General features: G+C 38.5%; 1 protein-coding gene across 1 annotated transcript in view; it reads left to right on the top strand.

Annotated features, from left to right (window-relative positions):
- Positions 1–333: 333 nt before the first annotated feature.
- The window catches only part of LOC149151380 (high mobility group B protein 9-like), a 53,684-nt gene continuing 36,583 nt past the window's right edge, over positions 334–17,434 (top strand). Inside the window, exon 1 of the mRNA XM_089440082.1 lies at positions 334–1,209. Coding sequence (XP_089296208.1) covers positions 938–1,209 — 272 coding nt within the window. The 5' untranslated portion in view covers positions 334–937. The remainder of the gene's footprint in view (positions 1,210–17,434) is intronic.

Below are 17,434 nucleotides of genomic sequence, written 5' to 3'. Positions count from 1 at the left end.
ACTATTTAAAACAGGATTAACGTAAATTATGGAAACTGCAATCCCAAATCTTCGCTAAACCTTTTTTGTTCAATTTTTTAAAAACTCCGCAACTTCCAGAATTTGGGTGAACGTTGAACTCCGGAAACCACCTTCCGTGTGTGGAAGCATTAAAGGTTAGTGATGGAGACTGGAATTTGCGATCCCTCCCACTGTTTTCAAATAATGCCAAACAATTAAGATGCCGCATTTACTAAAGATAGGCTTTATTATTATTATTCCCGTGAACAGTCCACCTCCCTCAACGGGCCAATAATTAGGTTACGCACCCTCACCTTCTCCTTGTTATTCACAATAAATAAATGTGCTGCCGCGTCCACTCCTCCCTCACCAGAATCGAAATGAAAAATTTCGGGGAAACCAAAGAAAATTTACACATTCCGAAGAATATGAGTTTTTCATTTGGAAATTCAAGAGAAACATACGGAGTCTTTAACTGCGCGTGTGAGAACTGACGGGCTTTAACGCCTGATGGTGCAAATTTAGAAGAGAAGTAATGTGTGTTTTAGTTAAGTTCTGGTTTCATTTGGTTTGGCTACACAGAACTTCTACCTACCACAAGCCGCCATTCTCCGTTTCATTTATTTTTTTTCCATAACACATTTGATCTTCAAGGGTTTTTTTTTGTTTCTCTCCGGGGCCTCTTTCATTTCACATTATTTCTTCTGGCCTGCCTGTCGCTCGCCTTTTCTGTTCTTTTGGCCATTCATTCAGGGAGACATTCTTTGTGTTGGTATTCTTGAAAGTCCTTTTTAAAAAAACACATATTTCACCCCTGCTGGACCCACTCAGGCCTGTGTTGTTTGACTCATTGGGTGGACCTGAGGGACATTTTTCTGTTGTCTTCTGTTGTGTTGTTGGTGTTGTGTGTTGGTACACACTGCAGTGTGATGTGACCATGGATTGCTGCTCAAAAGACATCATGGGTATGGTGGTGTCTCCACAACAGCAGCCAGAGTACCAGCCCCCGCCGTCACCACCGCCACCCAGTGAGGACGCATCACCCGCTGTGACCAACAATATGCAAATGCAGGTCTTTGGTGGTGGTGGGGGAGATGCTCACCAGGTTTATCCAGAGGCCCTTGCAACCCACAGAGAAGTGGTTGCAGACAGAGACTTGTTTCTTGCCACGCTCATAAAGTTCCATGCCGCTCTCGGAACCAGATTATCGTATGTATTTCTATCTCTTGCTCTCGATATTTCATGTTTTTCTTTCACATATATATGCGTTTCTGTTTTGGGGCTTTGGGTAGCGTTCGTTCCTTCGGTTATTTACGAGAAATGTGGAGGGACGTTTGGGTTATTTATTTGGCTAGTAACGAGAATAGAAGGCTTCTAACATTTTCTTAGTGTCAAGCTCATTTAAAACAAAGCGAAGTGGCATATCCCTTGGCCAGGATTTCATCCCTGCCTGAAAATTTCGTTACACCTTAATATGTCTAGTTCGTTAAACCTGCGGTCGACCTACTGAAGGTTTCCATATTTCGTCAAAAATCTGCGGTAGACCTACTGTAGGTTTCCATTTCGTTAAAAATCTGCGGTAGGCCTACTGAAGGCCTCCATATGACCTCAGCCTTCCATCTACGCTGGCAAAGATTGAGTGCATGCAGTTCCAAAAGAGTTTTCCCGGGTTTAAAATAATGGAAAAATAGTATGATTTTTTTTATAGCATGCTTATGGTCAAATAGTAAGTTTTTTTAATAGCATGTTTATGGTCAAATTGTATGATTTATTTTTTATTTTAAAATAACATGTCCATTGTCAACACGAGTCAACAAACATGTGGACTTTGTGAAAGCAAGTTTTTGGCTAAGCTGCAACCACTGGGAATATCTATTCTACCAATTTCTCCGAGGATTTGACCTGGCTGCAACTGCTGTTGTAAGCACTTGTGTATAACAAACACAAATATAAGCAAAAGCCTGTCCTAGTTGAGACTGGAACCCTAGTGGGGGCTTTTAACGGTGCCCCTCTTTCACTTACCTGGCAAGGCAAAGTTGTTTTTCTTTTAGATTTTTGTGCTGGTATTTTCACCCTTCTAATAGAAGTGGTCTAGAACGAAAGTTGCTAGACTCAACTCCAAGAATGATATGCTGAGGCCAAAGAGCGAGACTTGACAAGGACTTGGGAAAAACTCAAGGGTTGGTTTGTGAAAAAAAAAACAAAGAACTCTTAACTTCAGAAAAAAAACATAATATTCAGTAATAGGAAGGTTTACAATGCCCATATAATACCATTTTTTCAGTAATAAGTTGTTTCAAAGTTCATAGATGACACTACATGCCATAATATGTCTTATGGATTTTGGAAAGTTGACAGGTCTGTTTGTTGTCTGCTGCGAAATGAGTCAAACAAAATGAGTGCTTTTTTTTGTTATTCATGACTTAGCTGGACCCTCTAAGTCAATCTAACTCATTATTGACTTGTGGTTGGAACTTTGAATCATCATCTCAAGTCAAAATAGCAAGTATGACAAATAATATGTTTATGACTCCATTCTCAAAGTGCAGAGTCAAATCTAGGAGTTGACTTGGAGTGGAAAGAGAGTTTCATAACCACTAATCATGCCAATAACCTATTAAGTTTCAACTCTCCATTAAAAATGGACCACAGGTCCTTTCCATTATATTAATACTGGATAAGCTTCCTATACTCTTACTTCCAATCAAAATCTCTAAGTATTACTCATCTCCTATTGGGGCTTAGAGGAGCTGACTTGACTTATTGCCCTCAAGGGATTGACTTGGACTCCAAAGAGTTTGGTAACACTAGTTATCCAGTAGTCCACATACTCAGTATGGCCTCATTAAGTTTCAACTCTCCAACACAATTGGACCATAGACCCTTTGTATTATAACAACATTATATAAGCTCACTATGCCCCTATTAATATTTCAACACTAGACATAGCTGTATAATTTTTGCATGACATTATGTTCATAGTCGATAGTCTCATTTGTAGTGTGCATGCTCACTAGTCATACTCAGTATGGCCTCATTAAGTTTCAACTCTCCAACACAATTGGACCATAGACCCTTTGTATTATAACAACATTATATAAGCTCACTATGCCCCTATTAATATTTCAACACTAGACATAGCTGTATAATTTTGCATGACATTATGTTCATAGTCGATAGGCTCATTTGTAGTGTGTATGCTCACTAGTGTTATGTAAGCATCTAGTTTTGCCATGACTTAATGGTGAGAACCTCATAACAACTAACTAGCATTCTTGTTAGATTTGCTTTCATTAATCATGTCAATACCCATATGGTGGATCAATCTTGACCATTTCAATTTGTGTGCTTAATATAAATAGTGTTGAAGTGAGCAGATTGGTAATCCTTATCAAATTGCAATTAGAGGATATTGTCATTGATTGTAAGGCCACTCATAATTTTTGGAAGCATAGGTTGATGCAACGAAAACCCACCCAAACTAAATATTTATTTATTTATTTATTTTTTTGGAACTTCCATATATCCTTTTAACACATGATGGAAGCTGTCAACTTGTATCTTCTACATTATTTGACAAAGACTAGAAGCCAGTAACAACAACAATTTTGTTATGTCCTTTCGCAATTGGTTTATTTTTTTTATTCTACAATAGAGGTGGATAATATTTGTATTGGACAATGTGTTAATACAAAAAAAGAGTGTTATCTCTTAACAAAACTGACATTACTAACATACAATGTGTTTTGAGTACAGAGAATTCCAAGTCATCCTTCCAAGAGGGTTCGAAAAGGTTTTGCTAGTGCAAACCCTAAAATAGACACTTGTTATTGATATTGTTCTACACAACATGATATACTAATACAGAAAATGATCTCTGTGAGCTTCATCTTGATTGATATTGATGGGATGAGGTTCTTGGTTTGCTCAAATTCATATCTTCAATCATTTTGATGGATTGTTTCTTCTTCCATGAGATCATTAGGGGATGAATTTATTGACAACCTGTAATTTGAGGTAGTTGAATGGAAGCCTAACTAAGGTTATATATCATATTCCTAAACGTTAAGCATTCAACTTCTAGTACTTGAACGTGCCTCTTTTGCTAAACAAGAGTGTCCATAATACTACATTTTGAGATATCCATTGATGTTTGTTCTCATGAATGTTGGTGGTCACTGAGAATATAGATGTCTTGTTGTCGTTTATGAAATCTTCATGCTTGTATAACAACCATTACATTTCTTGGACTTCCCTATGAGCCTTGTCTAGAAACTTTTGTTGTAGCCCATACAGGAGATAGGTATAAAGCACACAAACGAACAATTCCAGAAAATTGAGCTAGACTTTCTCAACAAGCAAATGCAACAAATCAGATTAAGATTCCAACTCAAAAGGGAAGATACATGATAACCTTGGAGTGATACTCGCACACATGAGAACAAAGTGGTCATGGGTAACCACCCCAAATATTCTTTGTTATAGTCTAATAAAAGCTAGGGAATGGAATATAGAGCATCCAAACATAAGAGACTGCCTAGGAAGAGGAAGGCCTTTGAATCCCAAGGCATGGAGCATAATTTGAAACCAATACATGTAATCTTTTTTTTGTAATAGGAAAGAGTAATATATTTGTATTAATCCACGCTGGGTCACGGGAAAAAGAACGGGAGATTTACATTTCATATACATTGCGTAGATTGACTGTCCAAGTTCATTTTCCTCTCAAAATTGCAAAATACGACTGAGCGATTACATATTTACTAGAGTAGACCTTACAGAACTGCCGTAGTAACAAAATACATTTAAAATTCTTCATGAAAAACAAACAAAATAAGCAGACTAGTCATCAAAGTCAACTGGTCGGTTGAGGTCAATGCCAGTTGTTTCTTCAACTCTCTGAGAGTTCTGCATTGCCAATTGAATTTGTAGATTATCAATTTTACTTCGCAGGCTGGCATCTTACCTCATCTTCCAACTGTCGGTTTTTATGTTCTTCTCCATGTTCCTCTCGTGCATTTCACAAGCCTCTTCTCTCTGTTGCTGAAGACTCTTTTGAATTTCTACCAAGCCCGCTCGTAGAGTTGAGTGTTCTCTATCGCAGGACCCACAAGCGGGAGGGGAGTATGAGGTCAAAGGGGGCACTTCTCCCACTTCATTTCCGAATGGCTCACCATCCTACACGAGTGTGGGCGTCATCGGCCCCAGGAGCTAGAGTCCATATCGTCGAGAAGAAAATGGTGCACAGTGGAAATTGACTCAGAGGGATGGTTCACAGTGAGGCTTTGGGATCTTTCCCAGTGACCCAAATGATGAGGATGAACGGAGAACCCAACAAAACCCAAAATGATCACACAGTAGTAGAAGTTTTCAAAATGGGACTTGACAATGTGCAATTGACACTCACTAGCACTTGACTCTCCCCGCTTGACCAAAATAACTAGAAAATGACACTCTCTAGATTGAGGGAAGGGGCTACCTTCAACATCCAAAATTATCCATTGACAACCCCATCTTTGCCAAAGAGTCCTCTCTCTAGCGACCCTTTGGACAAAGTCAGACACATTCCTATTGCAGAGGTTAAAACCGTTGTTCAACAATTTATAGAACTTTTTGAACAAAAGCCTCGTGTGATTTTGAAAGACGACAAGCTTACCTCCAGGATCCCAATGCTCAGCCATGATTGCCTTGGTGTTTGAAACGACCTTCACCTTAAGCAATTTCACCTTCACGCGAGTGAACCATCTGATCCATACCAGGGGAAGTAAATGCGGCTCTATCTTTGAGGAATTTCGCATAGTGATAACTTGAGTATTCCTTCTATAGACCCAGGTACAAGGAACGACATGCAAATTTCCCAAACTTAACTTGTTCTCCATGCCAAGTGTCCTGACCTGCTGAGGATTGCAACCACGAGTTGAGTGAGAAGGAAGTGAAGTATTCAGATGATGCCAGATGGGAGGGGAGAGGGGGCACAAATAGGGAGGGAGGATGTGATGGGGGCAGGGGGATCGGGAGGAGGGGGGGGGGGGGGGGGGGGGGGTGAGGGGGTGGGAGAGGTTGCCGGGAGAAGGGGGGGGGGACGCTGAGGGGGTGGGAGAGGTTGCCGGGAGAGGGGGGGTCGGGTGGAAGGGGAGGGTGATGTGGAGGCGGGGGGACCAATACATGTAATTTGAACAAGGAGAAGAATTAAATTTCAACTAAACACCAATGCAGAGCACTAGGCCAAGGTAAAAACTACTAGGGAATGAGCCCACTAATTGGAGTAAAAACCAAGGAACGCCAATATGATTTGAGTAGAAATGCGTACTTGAGAATGAAATTGAATTGAAGTTGACCACCACTAAGAGCTCTAACTAAACAAGTCGCCTCCATTCTATGCTTTTTTCCCACCTATTCCCTACATTAATTCGTTGCTTGCTTCAAATTGTTGTTTGAGCTTAATTATTGGCATGCGCGATGCTTCTATAGAAGTGATGCTCTTTGCATCCCACCTCCCTCCTGTTCTAGTACGTTGTCTCGGGGTGTCCTCATGCCTAAATAACTTTAGATGAAAACTTAGGGGATAGCTTGGAAAGATATACCCCCATTTTTCTTTAGGATTCCTTCGCTTAATTTTGAGGCCTTGTTTGCAAGGGTGTCTACTTCTTGATTGAGTTCTTAGAGCTTGGAAAAAGGTGACCTCTTTTTTATTGAAGGGTCTCCTTTTTTATTCTTGCAATGAGGAATGTAAGTTTGCTATTAGATGGTGCTTTCGTATTGTTCGTAATATTGATATTTATGCTTGAGTCCCTGATAACTTTCCAAGTTCCTCACTCTAACTATGCCACCACCTGTTTTTACCTTACTATTTAAGATCACATTGAAGGCCTTGACTGTAATGCTATTCTTAGGAAATTTAGAATCCTCTAGGGTACATAGAGAGCTCCAATGATCCTTATTTTCTTTACAGTTTTTTTTTAGGACAGAAAACACAACTATTTTCTATTAAGTAGAAAAGAGTTTACATATTACAAAATATTCCACCAATAAAGTATGAACCATGTACAACATTGTCTGAAACCATAAAAATAGTACCAAATCTAAATCCAGGGCTAATAAATGTCATGGGCATTCGACATTGACTAGCAAATGCAGATATTTCCAGAGTCGATAATTTTGCCCTCTGAAAATGCGGAGTGGAATATGTGCCCCAGTTTTTGTTGAAGTCCTCTGTTGGATAGTTTGTTGGCAATCAAGTTTTGCTCATGATAGATGTGGGACTGAGAGATGTACAACCCTGTACCTAGTCAATGGCCACCTTTGAATCGTCGAATATCACCATTCTACTAATGGAGAGCCATCTTGTGCAAAATAAAATGCCCCAAAGTCTAAGGATCTCTACACAAGTGTTAGTACCCTATCCACAATTCCACATAAAATGATAATATAAATCAGGATGAATAACAATGTATATCCCACACCCACAGTTTCCACTATCATATAAACATTAAAAATATTGAACTAATGCCTCAGTTCTTCTGTGTGATGCCTGGTAGGATCAAATTTTGTGTTTGTTGAGAATATTCCAATTGATATGAAGAACTGTCCCAAAGGGTGCAAATACCTCCTCAAGCTCCTTTAGAACTTACCATGTCTAGTGCATTTTTCAAACTTTTAGCATTTCCATTAACTCAAGCGTAGTCTTTTGGAGTAGGAGGATAGTTGGCATTTTTATTTATTAAATCTCTCATGGCTTGTTTAAAATTACTACCATACCTCGGTAATTCCAGTAAACAATATTCATGATTTTTGCATAAGTGGGTTTGTGATTTCCACCTTGCAGTAGAACACCAACTCTTGGCTTCTTTACACTTTGAGTTCTAGTTCCCAATGATTTATCTATGGTTTTTTGGATGCTCAAGATTTTCTCCTTATTTGCTACTTCTTCCCAATGTTCCACCAAGACGCGGGTGTGGGGAGACGCATAGGGGGACGTGTGGGAGTACCCTCAAATTTTAGGGAAATTTCGGGGGTGCGGGGGGGCGTCGGGGTATATAATTTTTAATTTTATATATATTATATATATAAAATTCAAGTTCATATTCAATAATGAAAGCATAAATAGACTAATAGTAATACATTGATCCACACATAAAATTTAAATTCATAATTGAATTAAATAATGACATACATTGATCCATCCTCATCATTCATTTTGATACATACATCATTCATATGACATACTCATCATTCATCCATACCATGAGATTCAATAATAAAATTCAATAATGAAATATTCAAATACATTGATCCATATCATTCATCATTCTATAATCTACATTGATTTAAAAATTAAATTCATCATTCATCATTCTAGAAGAGCTCGATGGCGGGCAAGAGAGCAGAGCTCAACAGCAAGAGAGTAGAGCTCAACGGCGGCAAGAGAGGACAACTCGATAGCGGGCAAGAGATCACAACTTGACGACGTCAAGAGAGCACTCAACAAAGCTCGATGACGGGCAAGAGAAATATGGAAATGAATAGGTAAGTTAACCTAGGTAAGTTTTAACTTTTTAATTTTTAGTTTTGTTTCATTTTTTTTTTTAAGTTTTGTTTCATTTTTTTTTTTTAAGTTTTTTAATGCATGAATTTTCATTTTTATTATTATTAAGTGCTATTAGACAAATTCGAGGGGGGATGCCCAGAAGCACCCCTTTTGGGGAGTCATGTCTCCCACACTGGGGAAACGCACCCCCTCGCATCTCCCCAAAAGGGGTGTGTGGGGAAACACACCTCCAAATGTCCCCCCGTTTGGGGTGCGTGCACCCGACCCCACTGCTTCTTCCCTTTTTTCTTTTGTCATCTCTTTGCTTGATCTTTTCAACTCTCTCTTCTTTTTCCTAGTCTTTATCATCTTCTTCGAATTGTCCTTGTTAAAATACTTGAAGAATGTTGGGGTTTGTCTGGGGTATGATCGATTTCCTCTCAACAATTTGAGTCCATTGACTGATGAGGAGGGATTTGTATGAAGTGGGAATAAGGACATGGTTGTTGTGACTAAAGTTGTGATCACTTCTGCTAATGAAATTGGTTCTCCCTAAGAAAGCGATTCAAACTTGTTGAATGATGAACCCAATTTTCCTTCCTAAGGTCGGCCTATGGATGGAGTTGAACTTCCTTGGATCTAAATTGAAGTGTCAAGCTTGGGTATCATTGTGCTTGCTTGACTCTTATTTGTAGCTTGTTTTGAATTGGTAGGAGTCGATTAACTTGAAGACAATGGGGCCAACTATGGTACAATTGAGGTGGTCTTTTGCCTGGAACCCATATTGTTTTTAGCCATGTGCCATTGATCTTCCTTTTTAGGCATAGGTTGGGATGAATATTTTTCTTGTAGTCATTTGCAGAGTGTCCTTATTCATGGTAGCTTTTGCATTCGAAAGGCTATCAGTCATAGTCCAAAGATTGAATATGCTTCAAGTTTTTGAGGGTTAGAAAGATCAATTTTGAAAGGTCTTTCTTGAAGTCTACCTTGATGCATATCATGGTGCAAGAAAACATTCCATCCTTGGGCTCAGTGTTTGTTTGTATAGCGCCCCAAAGAATTCCTAATGCTTTAGAGCGAGTCTTTATTCTAACAATGAGGGGGCAAATGCGGGAGGCAGATCCAAACTAGAGCAATCATTTAAGTTTAGGGTTGAAATTAGGGGTCCATTTTTTCATATACAATGTACATTCCTTTAGTGCCAAAGAAGCACAAATCATTTTTTAATGTGAGATATATCCCTTCTTGGCTTTAAACAAGTAATGAGTGAGCTTGCCTTTTAATAAAACTTTCTAGTTCTTCTAGACCCAAATGGCCATAGATCTAGGTGAGGGCCAAATCCCAAAAAACTAACCAATCAACCCATGTTAAACTAAAGAAAGAGCTATATGTTGAGAGGTGGAAATAGGAAGAGGAACCTCTTGAATGTTGTTTAGCCTTTTGACAGAGTGAGAGGGTTGCAATTTTGTGGCTTTCTTGAGGGTTGTGATGAAGGGATGAAAGGCTAAAGCCACTACATGCAGAGGAGGATGATGGACCCTTCTAGGGTCTAGATACATGGAATGTAGCTATAGTAGAATCCCTATTGGTGTGTGACAGAGTGCTTTAGGATGTTTGCAAAGGGATACTTGCTACAAGGATCTTGTGACTTCATTTGAGTTGATGTTGTTTGAGGGTATTTTTTAACCATTTGATATGCTTTATTAGAGTAAGTTTGGAATGTATTGGACGACTTCATTTTTACAAGTCATGTTTTACTCACGCAATTCATTCATATATCTAATCATTGAAGCAAATTTATCGAGTGGTCCTTGTTACCACTCAAACCAGCAGGGGTTCCTAAAGGGGCAACTGCTAGGTCAAGGGAAACTGTGGATGCTTAGCCCACTGTCACCACAGCTAAGTCTCCCTGCTCTTTGCGGATTTTCACCGATGGGGGGAGTCCCGGTAGTGTAGGGATTCACTTGTAAAGTATATGTCAATGGATAGGTGAGAAGTGACCCTGAAAACCCTTTCCCAAGGATGGAGTGAAGAATGGAGCTTGCTTGCTCTTTAAGCAAGGGACTTGGTCCACCAGGGATAAGGGGTGAGGATTGGAGGGTTGAGGGAGAAATGATAGGCTTATGAACAAGTTTCTCAATCCCTATAATCCTTGGGAAAATTGGATTCCCAAATGGTCCTTGACAAATAGTCTTTATTGAGAAGTGGGACCATAGTCTGCTGCTGTGGAGGCCCATGGCTCTTTATGTAGAGGCCCATGGCTCTTTATGCACACGCTACATGTGCTAATGTAGACCTATGGGGGTTAGGATCACATATAGGGAAACCAAACCCAATTGGAAACCACCTTTAATCCTGCATATGATCCAATGCGTCCCCTAGGCTTCCAGTATAACCCGTCATTAAAATAATTGGGTAAAAAGATTACAAATCATGGATAACAATGTGGGCACTTTGTAATGGCACGCCCTTTTGTAGTGGGCTTTGGCATGTGCTAGTGTCTCCAAGCTCCAAAGGGGGTTAGCCATGTACCTTATTAGGTGGTTTCAGATCTTAAAGGGGATAGTATGTCCAAGGTACATCCCTTTAATGGGGGTGGCAAGTGACAAATAAGTGGAATGGGATAGGGAATGAGAGGGGCAATCCTGGGCCACATAGTGGGGCACAGGGGTATCTAGATAAGGGGAAGCCCACTCTTGGGTATGTAATGTATAGGAGGGAGTAATTGTGGTACATGAGGTGCCCTGACCTTGATTTTTCCACCCTTCTTCATATATTTTTTGCCTTTTATGAATTTTCTTTAATTAACTGCTCGAGGCTCAAAAGACGAGCATGATGTGTAATGGCATGCCCTTTTGTAGTGGGCTTTGGCATGTGCTAGTGTCTCCAAGCTCCAAAGGGGGTTAGCCATGTACCTTATTAGGTGGTTTCAGATCTTAAAGGGGATAGTATGTCCAAGGTACATCCCTTTAATGGGGGTGGCAAGTGACAAATAAGTGGAATGGGATAGGGAATGAGAGGGGCAATCCTGGGCCACATAGTGGGGCACAGGGGTATCTAGATAAGGGGAAGCCCACTCTTGGGTATGTAATGTATAGGAGGGAGCAATTGTGGTACATGAGGTGCCCTGACCTTGATTTTTCCACCCTTCTTCATATATTTTTTGCCTTTTATGAATTTTCTTTAATTAACTGCTCGAGGCTCAAAAGACGAGCATGATGTGTAATGGCACGCCCTTTTGTAGTGGGCTTTGGCATGTGCTAGTGTCTCCAAGCTCCAAAGGGGGTTAGCCATGTACCTTATTAGGTGGTTTCAGATCTTAAAGGGGATAGTATGTCCAAGGTACATCCCTTTAATGGGGGTGGCAAGTGACAAATAAGTGGAATGGGATAGGGAATGAGAGGGGCAATCCTGGGCCACATAGTGGGGCACAGGGGTATCGAGATAAGGGGAAGCCCACTCTTGGGTATGTAATGTATAGGAGGGAGCAATTGTGGTACATGAGGTGCCCTGACCTTGATTTTTCCACCCTTCTTCATATATTTTTTGCCTTTTATGAATTTTCTTTAATTAACTGCTCGAGGCTCAAAAGACGAGCATGATGTGTAAGATACAACAATGATTAACCCCTTTTGGGTAGGGCGGTTCATTGCCTTCGAGGGATTGGGACAATCATGGGTTCCTGAATGATAGAGGAGGCTCATCTAGGGCTTATGGAACCAAGGTGATGGCCAATGATTGGGGTAGAACTCATGTAATGGCTTTTGCCCATGTGCTACTTATTTTTGTCCCGACCATCTTTTGCATTTTTTGGTATAATTTCCTGTTAAATGTGGCCATTTATGCTTTTCACTTTTTCTTTTAATTGCTTCAACCTCTAGGGCATCATTCTAGCCTTGACCCAAGGTGGGGGAAAAGATGAATGGGGAGGCTAGCCCTATTTGGACCCAAGTGGGAGAAAAGATGAATGGGGGGTAATAGTGAGTGGAAAGGGAGTAATATGCGCGGATAAAGGAGAGGGACCACGCACCCAAAGTCACGGTTTCCCAAATAGTACCACCCTAGAACCAAATGGTCAATAAAGGAGATCCCACGAGACTAAGATCCAAGGGTAGCAACCAAAGAGATCAAGGGGACAGGAGCTCAAACTAAGCCCACTCTTTCCGCCAAATCTCCCCATCAATCCATACCTAGAAGTATCCATGATAAGTAAACCCAATACTCAATTACCAAATGACAAGACATACCTTTAGATTCGGGAGGCCCACCTTCAAACATACGATCAATACAGGTGGGTGAGGGACCAAATGGCTAGCTCAGGTGGTAGAGAAATGGCATAACGAGCTAGTAGGAGGCATCAAGGGGCTGCTGGTTGAGGCTCGCCATGGAGAAAAATTTCTCCTGGGGATATCACCCACAAAGTGGTGGGTAACAGTCCCATTATTTTGCCTTGGAACAAGAGTGGCTAGTTATTTTGAGGCATTGTATGCATATTTAGCCATAATGTAACACTTTTGATGAATTGATACAAATTCCAAGTCTATACAACATTAGATGTTTTATGGATTCTTCAATGTGTTGAAGATATGGCTCAGTAGTCGAAGAGACAATTAGAAGCAGATCACATCAAAGATTGACACAGGTGGAGGCACATCACATTAAAGTTCAACACAAGTGGAGGCACATCACATTAAAGTTCAACACAAGTGTTTGGTGGGAAAAATCCTATCTAATTAAACAATGAATTCATATACACTTTGAGTGATTACAATTATGTGAGAACAACCTTATAGAGGTGCTAGGGCTAGATTACCTAGCCCTATCCCTAACAACCATTGTGAGCCATGAATGACTTAATAATGGTGTACAATCAACGACACTAATGACTACTAAGGGATCACTAAATGAACCACTAATCACCAATTTGGGCTATAATGACCCATTAAGAGAGTCATAAATGACATTTAGGGCCATTAGGGCCACAAGTCAAGATTGGCCAACATATCTCCAACATTTCCCATAGGGTTGACTTGGGGACATAAATAAGTAACTTTGGCACAAAAGATATTTGACCAAGTAATCTTTTTCCTAAGTAACATATCTTGAGGGAAACCTCCTTAACACTTGTCAATTTGAGAATGGTACCCAAGCTAAACCCTAGATTCTCAAGGGCACAAGGCCAACTTAATAAGTTATGAATATATCATATATAATAGTAATAGCTTATCAATAATTAGCTCACTAAGAGCAACATGTCACAAAGTGGGATTTGAACTTTGGTGGGGAGAGTAACAATTATTCCTCACAACCATTTAAGCTACACCCAATTGACCCACCTAATAAAACTTACATCCTAATACAATATAGTTGTGCTTTACTACCCATTAAAGCATTAGGTTTTGAATCTTATTCTTTAGCAATTTACTTGTATAGGGTTCGTGCTTAGGTGGTAAGTTAATCTAGGGATTTTGACAGATGCCATTGAAGAATGCTTTTCACTACAAATTTTGATAAATTGCTACAAGTTCCATGTCTATACAACATTATATGTTTTATGGATTATTCAATGTGTTGAAGATATGGGTTAGTAGCCCAAGAGACAATTAGAAGCACGTGACACCAAAGATCGACACAAGTGGAGGCTTGTCACATCAAAAGTCAACACAAGTGTTTGGTGGGTACCACCATACCTAATTAAACAATGAATTCATATACACTTTGAGTGATTACAATTATGTGAGGACTACCTTATATAGGTGCTAGGGCTAGATTACTTAGCCCTAACCTTTATGACCTTGTGGGCTAATTAATGACACACTAATGGTGTACAATCGATGAGATTAGTGACCACTAATGAATCACTAAGTCATTGGATCACCCTTAACTTGGGCTCTAATAACCCATTAAGGTCGAGTCGTAAATGACATTTAGGGCCATTAGGGCCACAAGTCAAGGTAAGTCAACATATTTTCAACATTCCCCCTTAAGGTTGACTTGTGGACATAACTAAGTAAAGTTGGCACAAAGGATATTTGGCCAACTCGTCCAAAATAATAAATTTGGGGTTTAAAATGGGCCTCTTAAGGAAAATATTAAAATAGTAAAAGCATGTGCCATGTCACACTAAGTTAGAGGCGTTATTTAGTGAAAGTTAATATACATTGTCTCATTAATGATAGTTGCTAAGTAAGTTGGGTTATGATGGAGTTACGAGATGGGGGTTAACAACAATAATGAAAGGCTTATAGTCTCACGTGCACACAATAACTATGTAATATCATTATATTAATTAGTTGTTTATATATATATATATGTATATATATCCCCTATGGAATACATATCCTTAGGAAACTTGTCGAGTCATTCTAAGGATTGTACCTAGGGTAAACTAGATTTATCAAAAGGTTGGGTCTTCGCAACATAGGGCTCAAGGTTGTTGCAACAATATACCCATTAAGAGCTTAACATATTACTTGTGGGAATTGAACTTATGTAAGGAAGATAACAATCATTTCTCCCAACCACCCAAGATAAACCCAATCCACTAGTTAACATATGTGTGTGTGTGTAAGGGTAAAATGGATGTTACTTAGGGTAAACTGGATTTGTCAAAAGGGCAAGGCTTAGTAACGTAGGGCTCGTCATTGCAACAATATACTTGTTGAGAACTTAACATGTCACTTGCGGGAAGTTAACTTGGGTGGTGAGAATAACAACCATTCCTCCAAACGACTTGAGCTATAACAAATAGACAATTTGTTGATATATATATATATATATAGGATAACAATCATTTTTCCCAACCACTTGAGTTATACCCAATAGACTATTTGTTAACATATATTATATATGATTTGTTGTTACTATATATATATATATATATATATAAACTAGCAATTCGATACCCAACTTGCGTGGGGAAGGATGACAACAATTCTTCCCAACCACTTGAGCTATATCTAATAGATAATTTGTTAACATATATTATATATGATTTGTTGTTACTATATATATATATATATATATATGAAGAGAGAGGGAGAGAGAGAGAGAGAGAGAGAAGATACCCAACAATAGTTGGTCCAACATCGACAACAAGGTGGGACTATGCACCCTTATATATATATTCGAATCAAATATGGGGCAAGGTGTTGTCCCCTAGTGAATATGTAGGTAGGGGTTTCTCCTCCGACTGTGGAAGAGGGGTCAAAGCAAGTAGGAGCGATAGCAACAATAAAGACAGATAGTAATAGAACCTACCTAAGATGCTTACCTTAATTGAGTTTACCTCTCCCTATAACCAGATTGTTGAGCGCCATAACCAATCACAGTTGAATTTCTAGAGCCATAAGAGGTAAAGGTAGCATCTTAGCCAAAAGATACAATTTACCTTTTTTATCTTGAATTTGTGTTCAACCTTTTGGGGATTTATATATTGCTCAAAGATGCCTCAACAAATTGAAAATTATATATATATTAACAACAAATTATATAATATATATGTTAACAAATTGTATACCTTGTTTATCTTGAATCTTTGTTCAACCTTTTGGGGATTTATATATTACTCAGAGATGCCTCAACAAACTGAATCTTATATATAAAATTAACAATAAATTATATAATATATATGTTAACGAATTGTCTACAATTTGTTTATATATATATATTGTTATTAATCATATAAATTATATGTTAACACATTGTAGACAATTTGTTAACATATTATTATATATATTACTATATATAAATATAATTAACAACAAATCATATAAAGTATATGTTAACACATTGTAGACAATCTGTTAACATATAATCTATATATATTGCTATATATAAATATAATTAACAACGAATTATATGAAATATATGTTTGTGTGTGTGTGTATATTTTTTTCCACGTGGAAAACACCTTTATATTCCGTATGAGTAATATACATGTTCATTCTCAACAACAAGGCTTGTAGCCGTTACGTCAAAGTTCATCATGTCATTTGCGGGAATTGAACCTGGGTGGGGAGGATCTCAATCATTCCTCCCAACCACCCAAGATAAACCCAATTAACTTTATATATATACATATATAAAACAAGAAATATAAGTAATTTATGTATTATATCACTGATAAATATATTATATAATACATAAATTATTTGTTTGCAGGTGGTAGAACAATTGATAAAAAGCATGTTCGCAAGCTCTTGTGTATCCAAGTGATCAAAAGTTCAATCCCCTCGGACATGTCTCACTAGTTGAACTTAAAATAATACATAAATTATTTATATTTCTTGGTTTATATAATATATACTTGGTAGTTGTTATATATATATCAACTAACAAATATATATTATATAAAACAAGAAATATAACTAATTTATATATTATATAACTAAGAAATATATTATATAATACATAAATTATTTATATTTCTTGGTTTATATAATATATACTTGTTAGTTGGTTTAGAGCTGGTCTATAGATTGTGGCTCATTGGCGGTTCCTGGCTCGTGCTTCCTTGGTTGGCGGTGCACAATTCCTTGTTGGATAATGGCTCGTGGTTCATTGTTGGATGGTGGCTCGAGGTTCCTAGCCCATGGCTCCCCGTTGGACAACGAATTTGTGACCTCTTGTTTGTACTAGGTTATACTGTGGATTTGCACTCTATTTTAGTAAAAAATGAATAACATCTTGCAATTTTGGCATAGTATAAATGGCTCTGCAGAACATGATCAAATCTTTTGTAATTTGTGATGTAGTAATAGGAATCTTAGCTACTCTTTCATTTTGTCTGAAAAACTCATTAGAAATTTGTAATATGAAGAAACTCAATCTGTGGTTTTGGGTTGGTTTCCCTTCAGGGCGACTAATAACACATAGTCCTATCCAATGTAATGTTCCAAAGCAGTA

The sequence above is a fragment of the Pinus tabuliformis genome, chromosome 9, assembly GCF_031772625.1.
Source record: "Pinus tabuliformis cultivar Carrire ecotype Pingquan chromosome 9, CPIR1, whole genome shotgun sequence".
NCBI classification, from domain to species: Eukaryota; Viridiplantae; Streptophyta; class Pinopsida; order Pinales; family Pinaceae; genus Pinus; species Pinus tabuliformis.
Note: the sequence above shows the minus strand (reverse complement) of the source record. Positions and strands in the feature narration are given on the sequence as shown.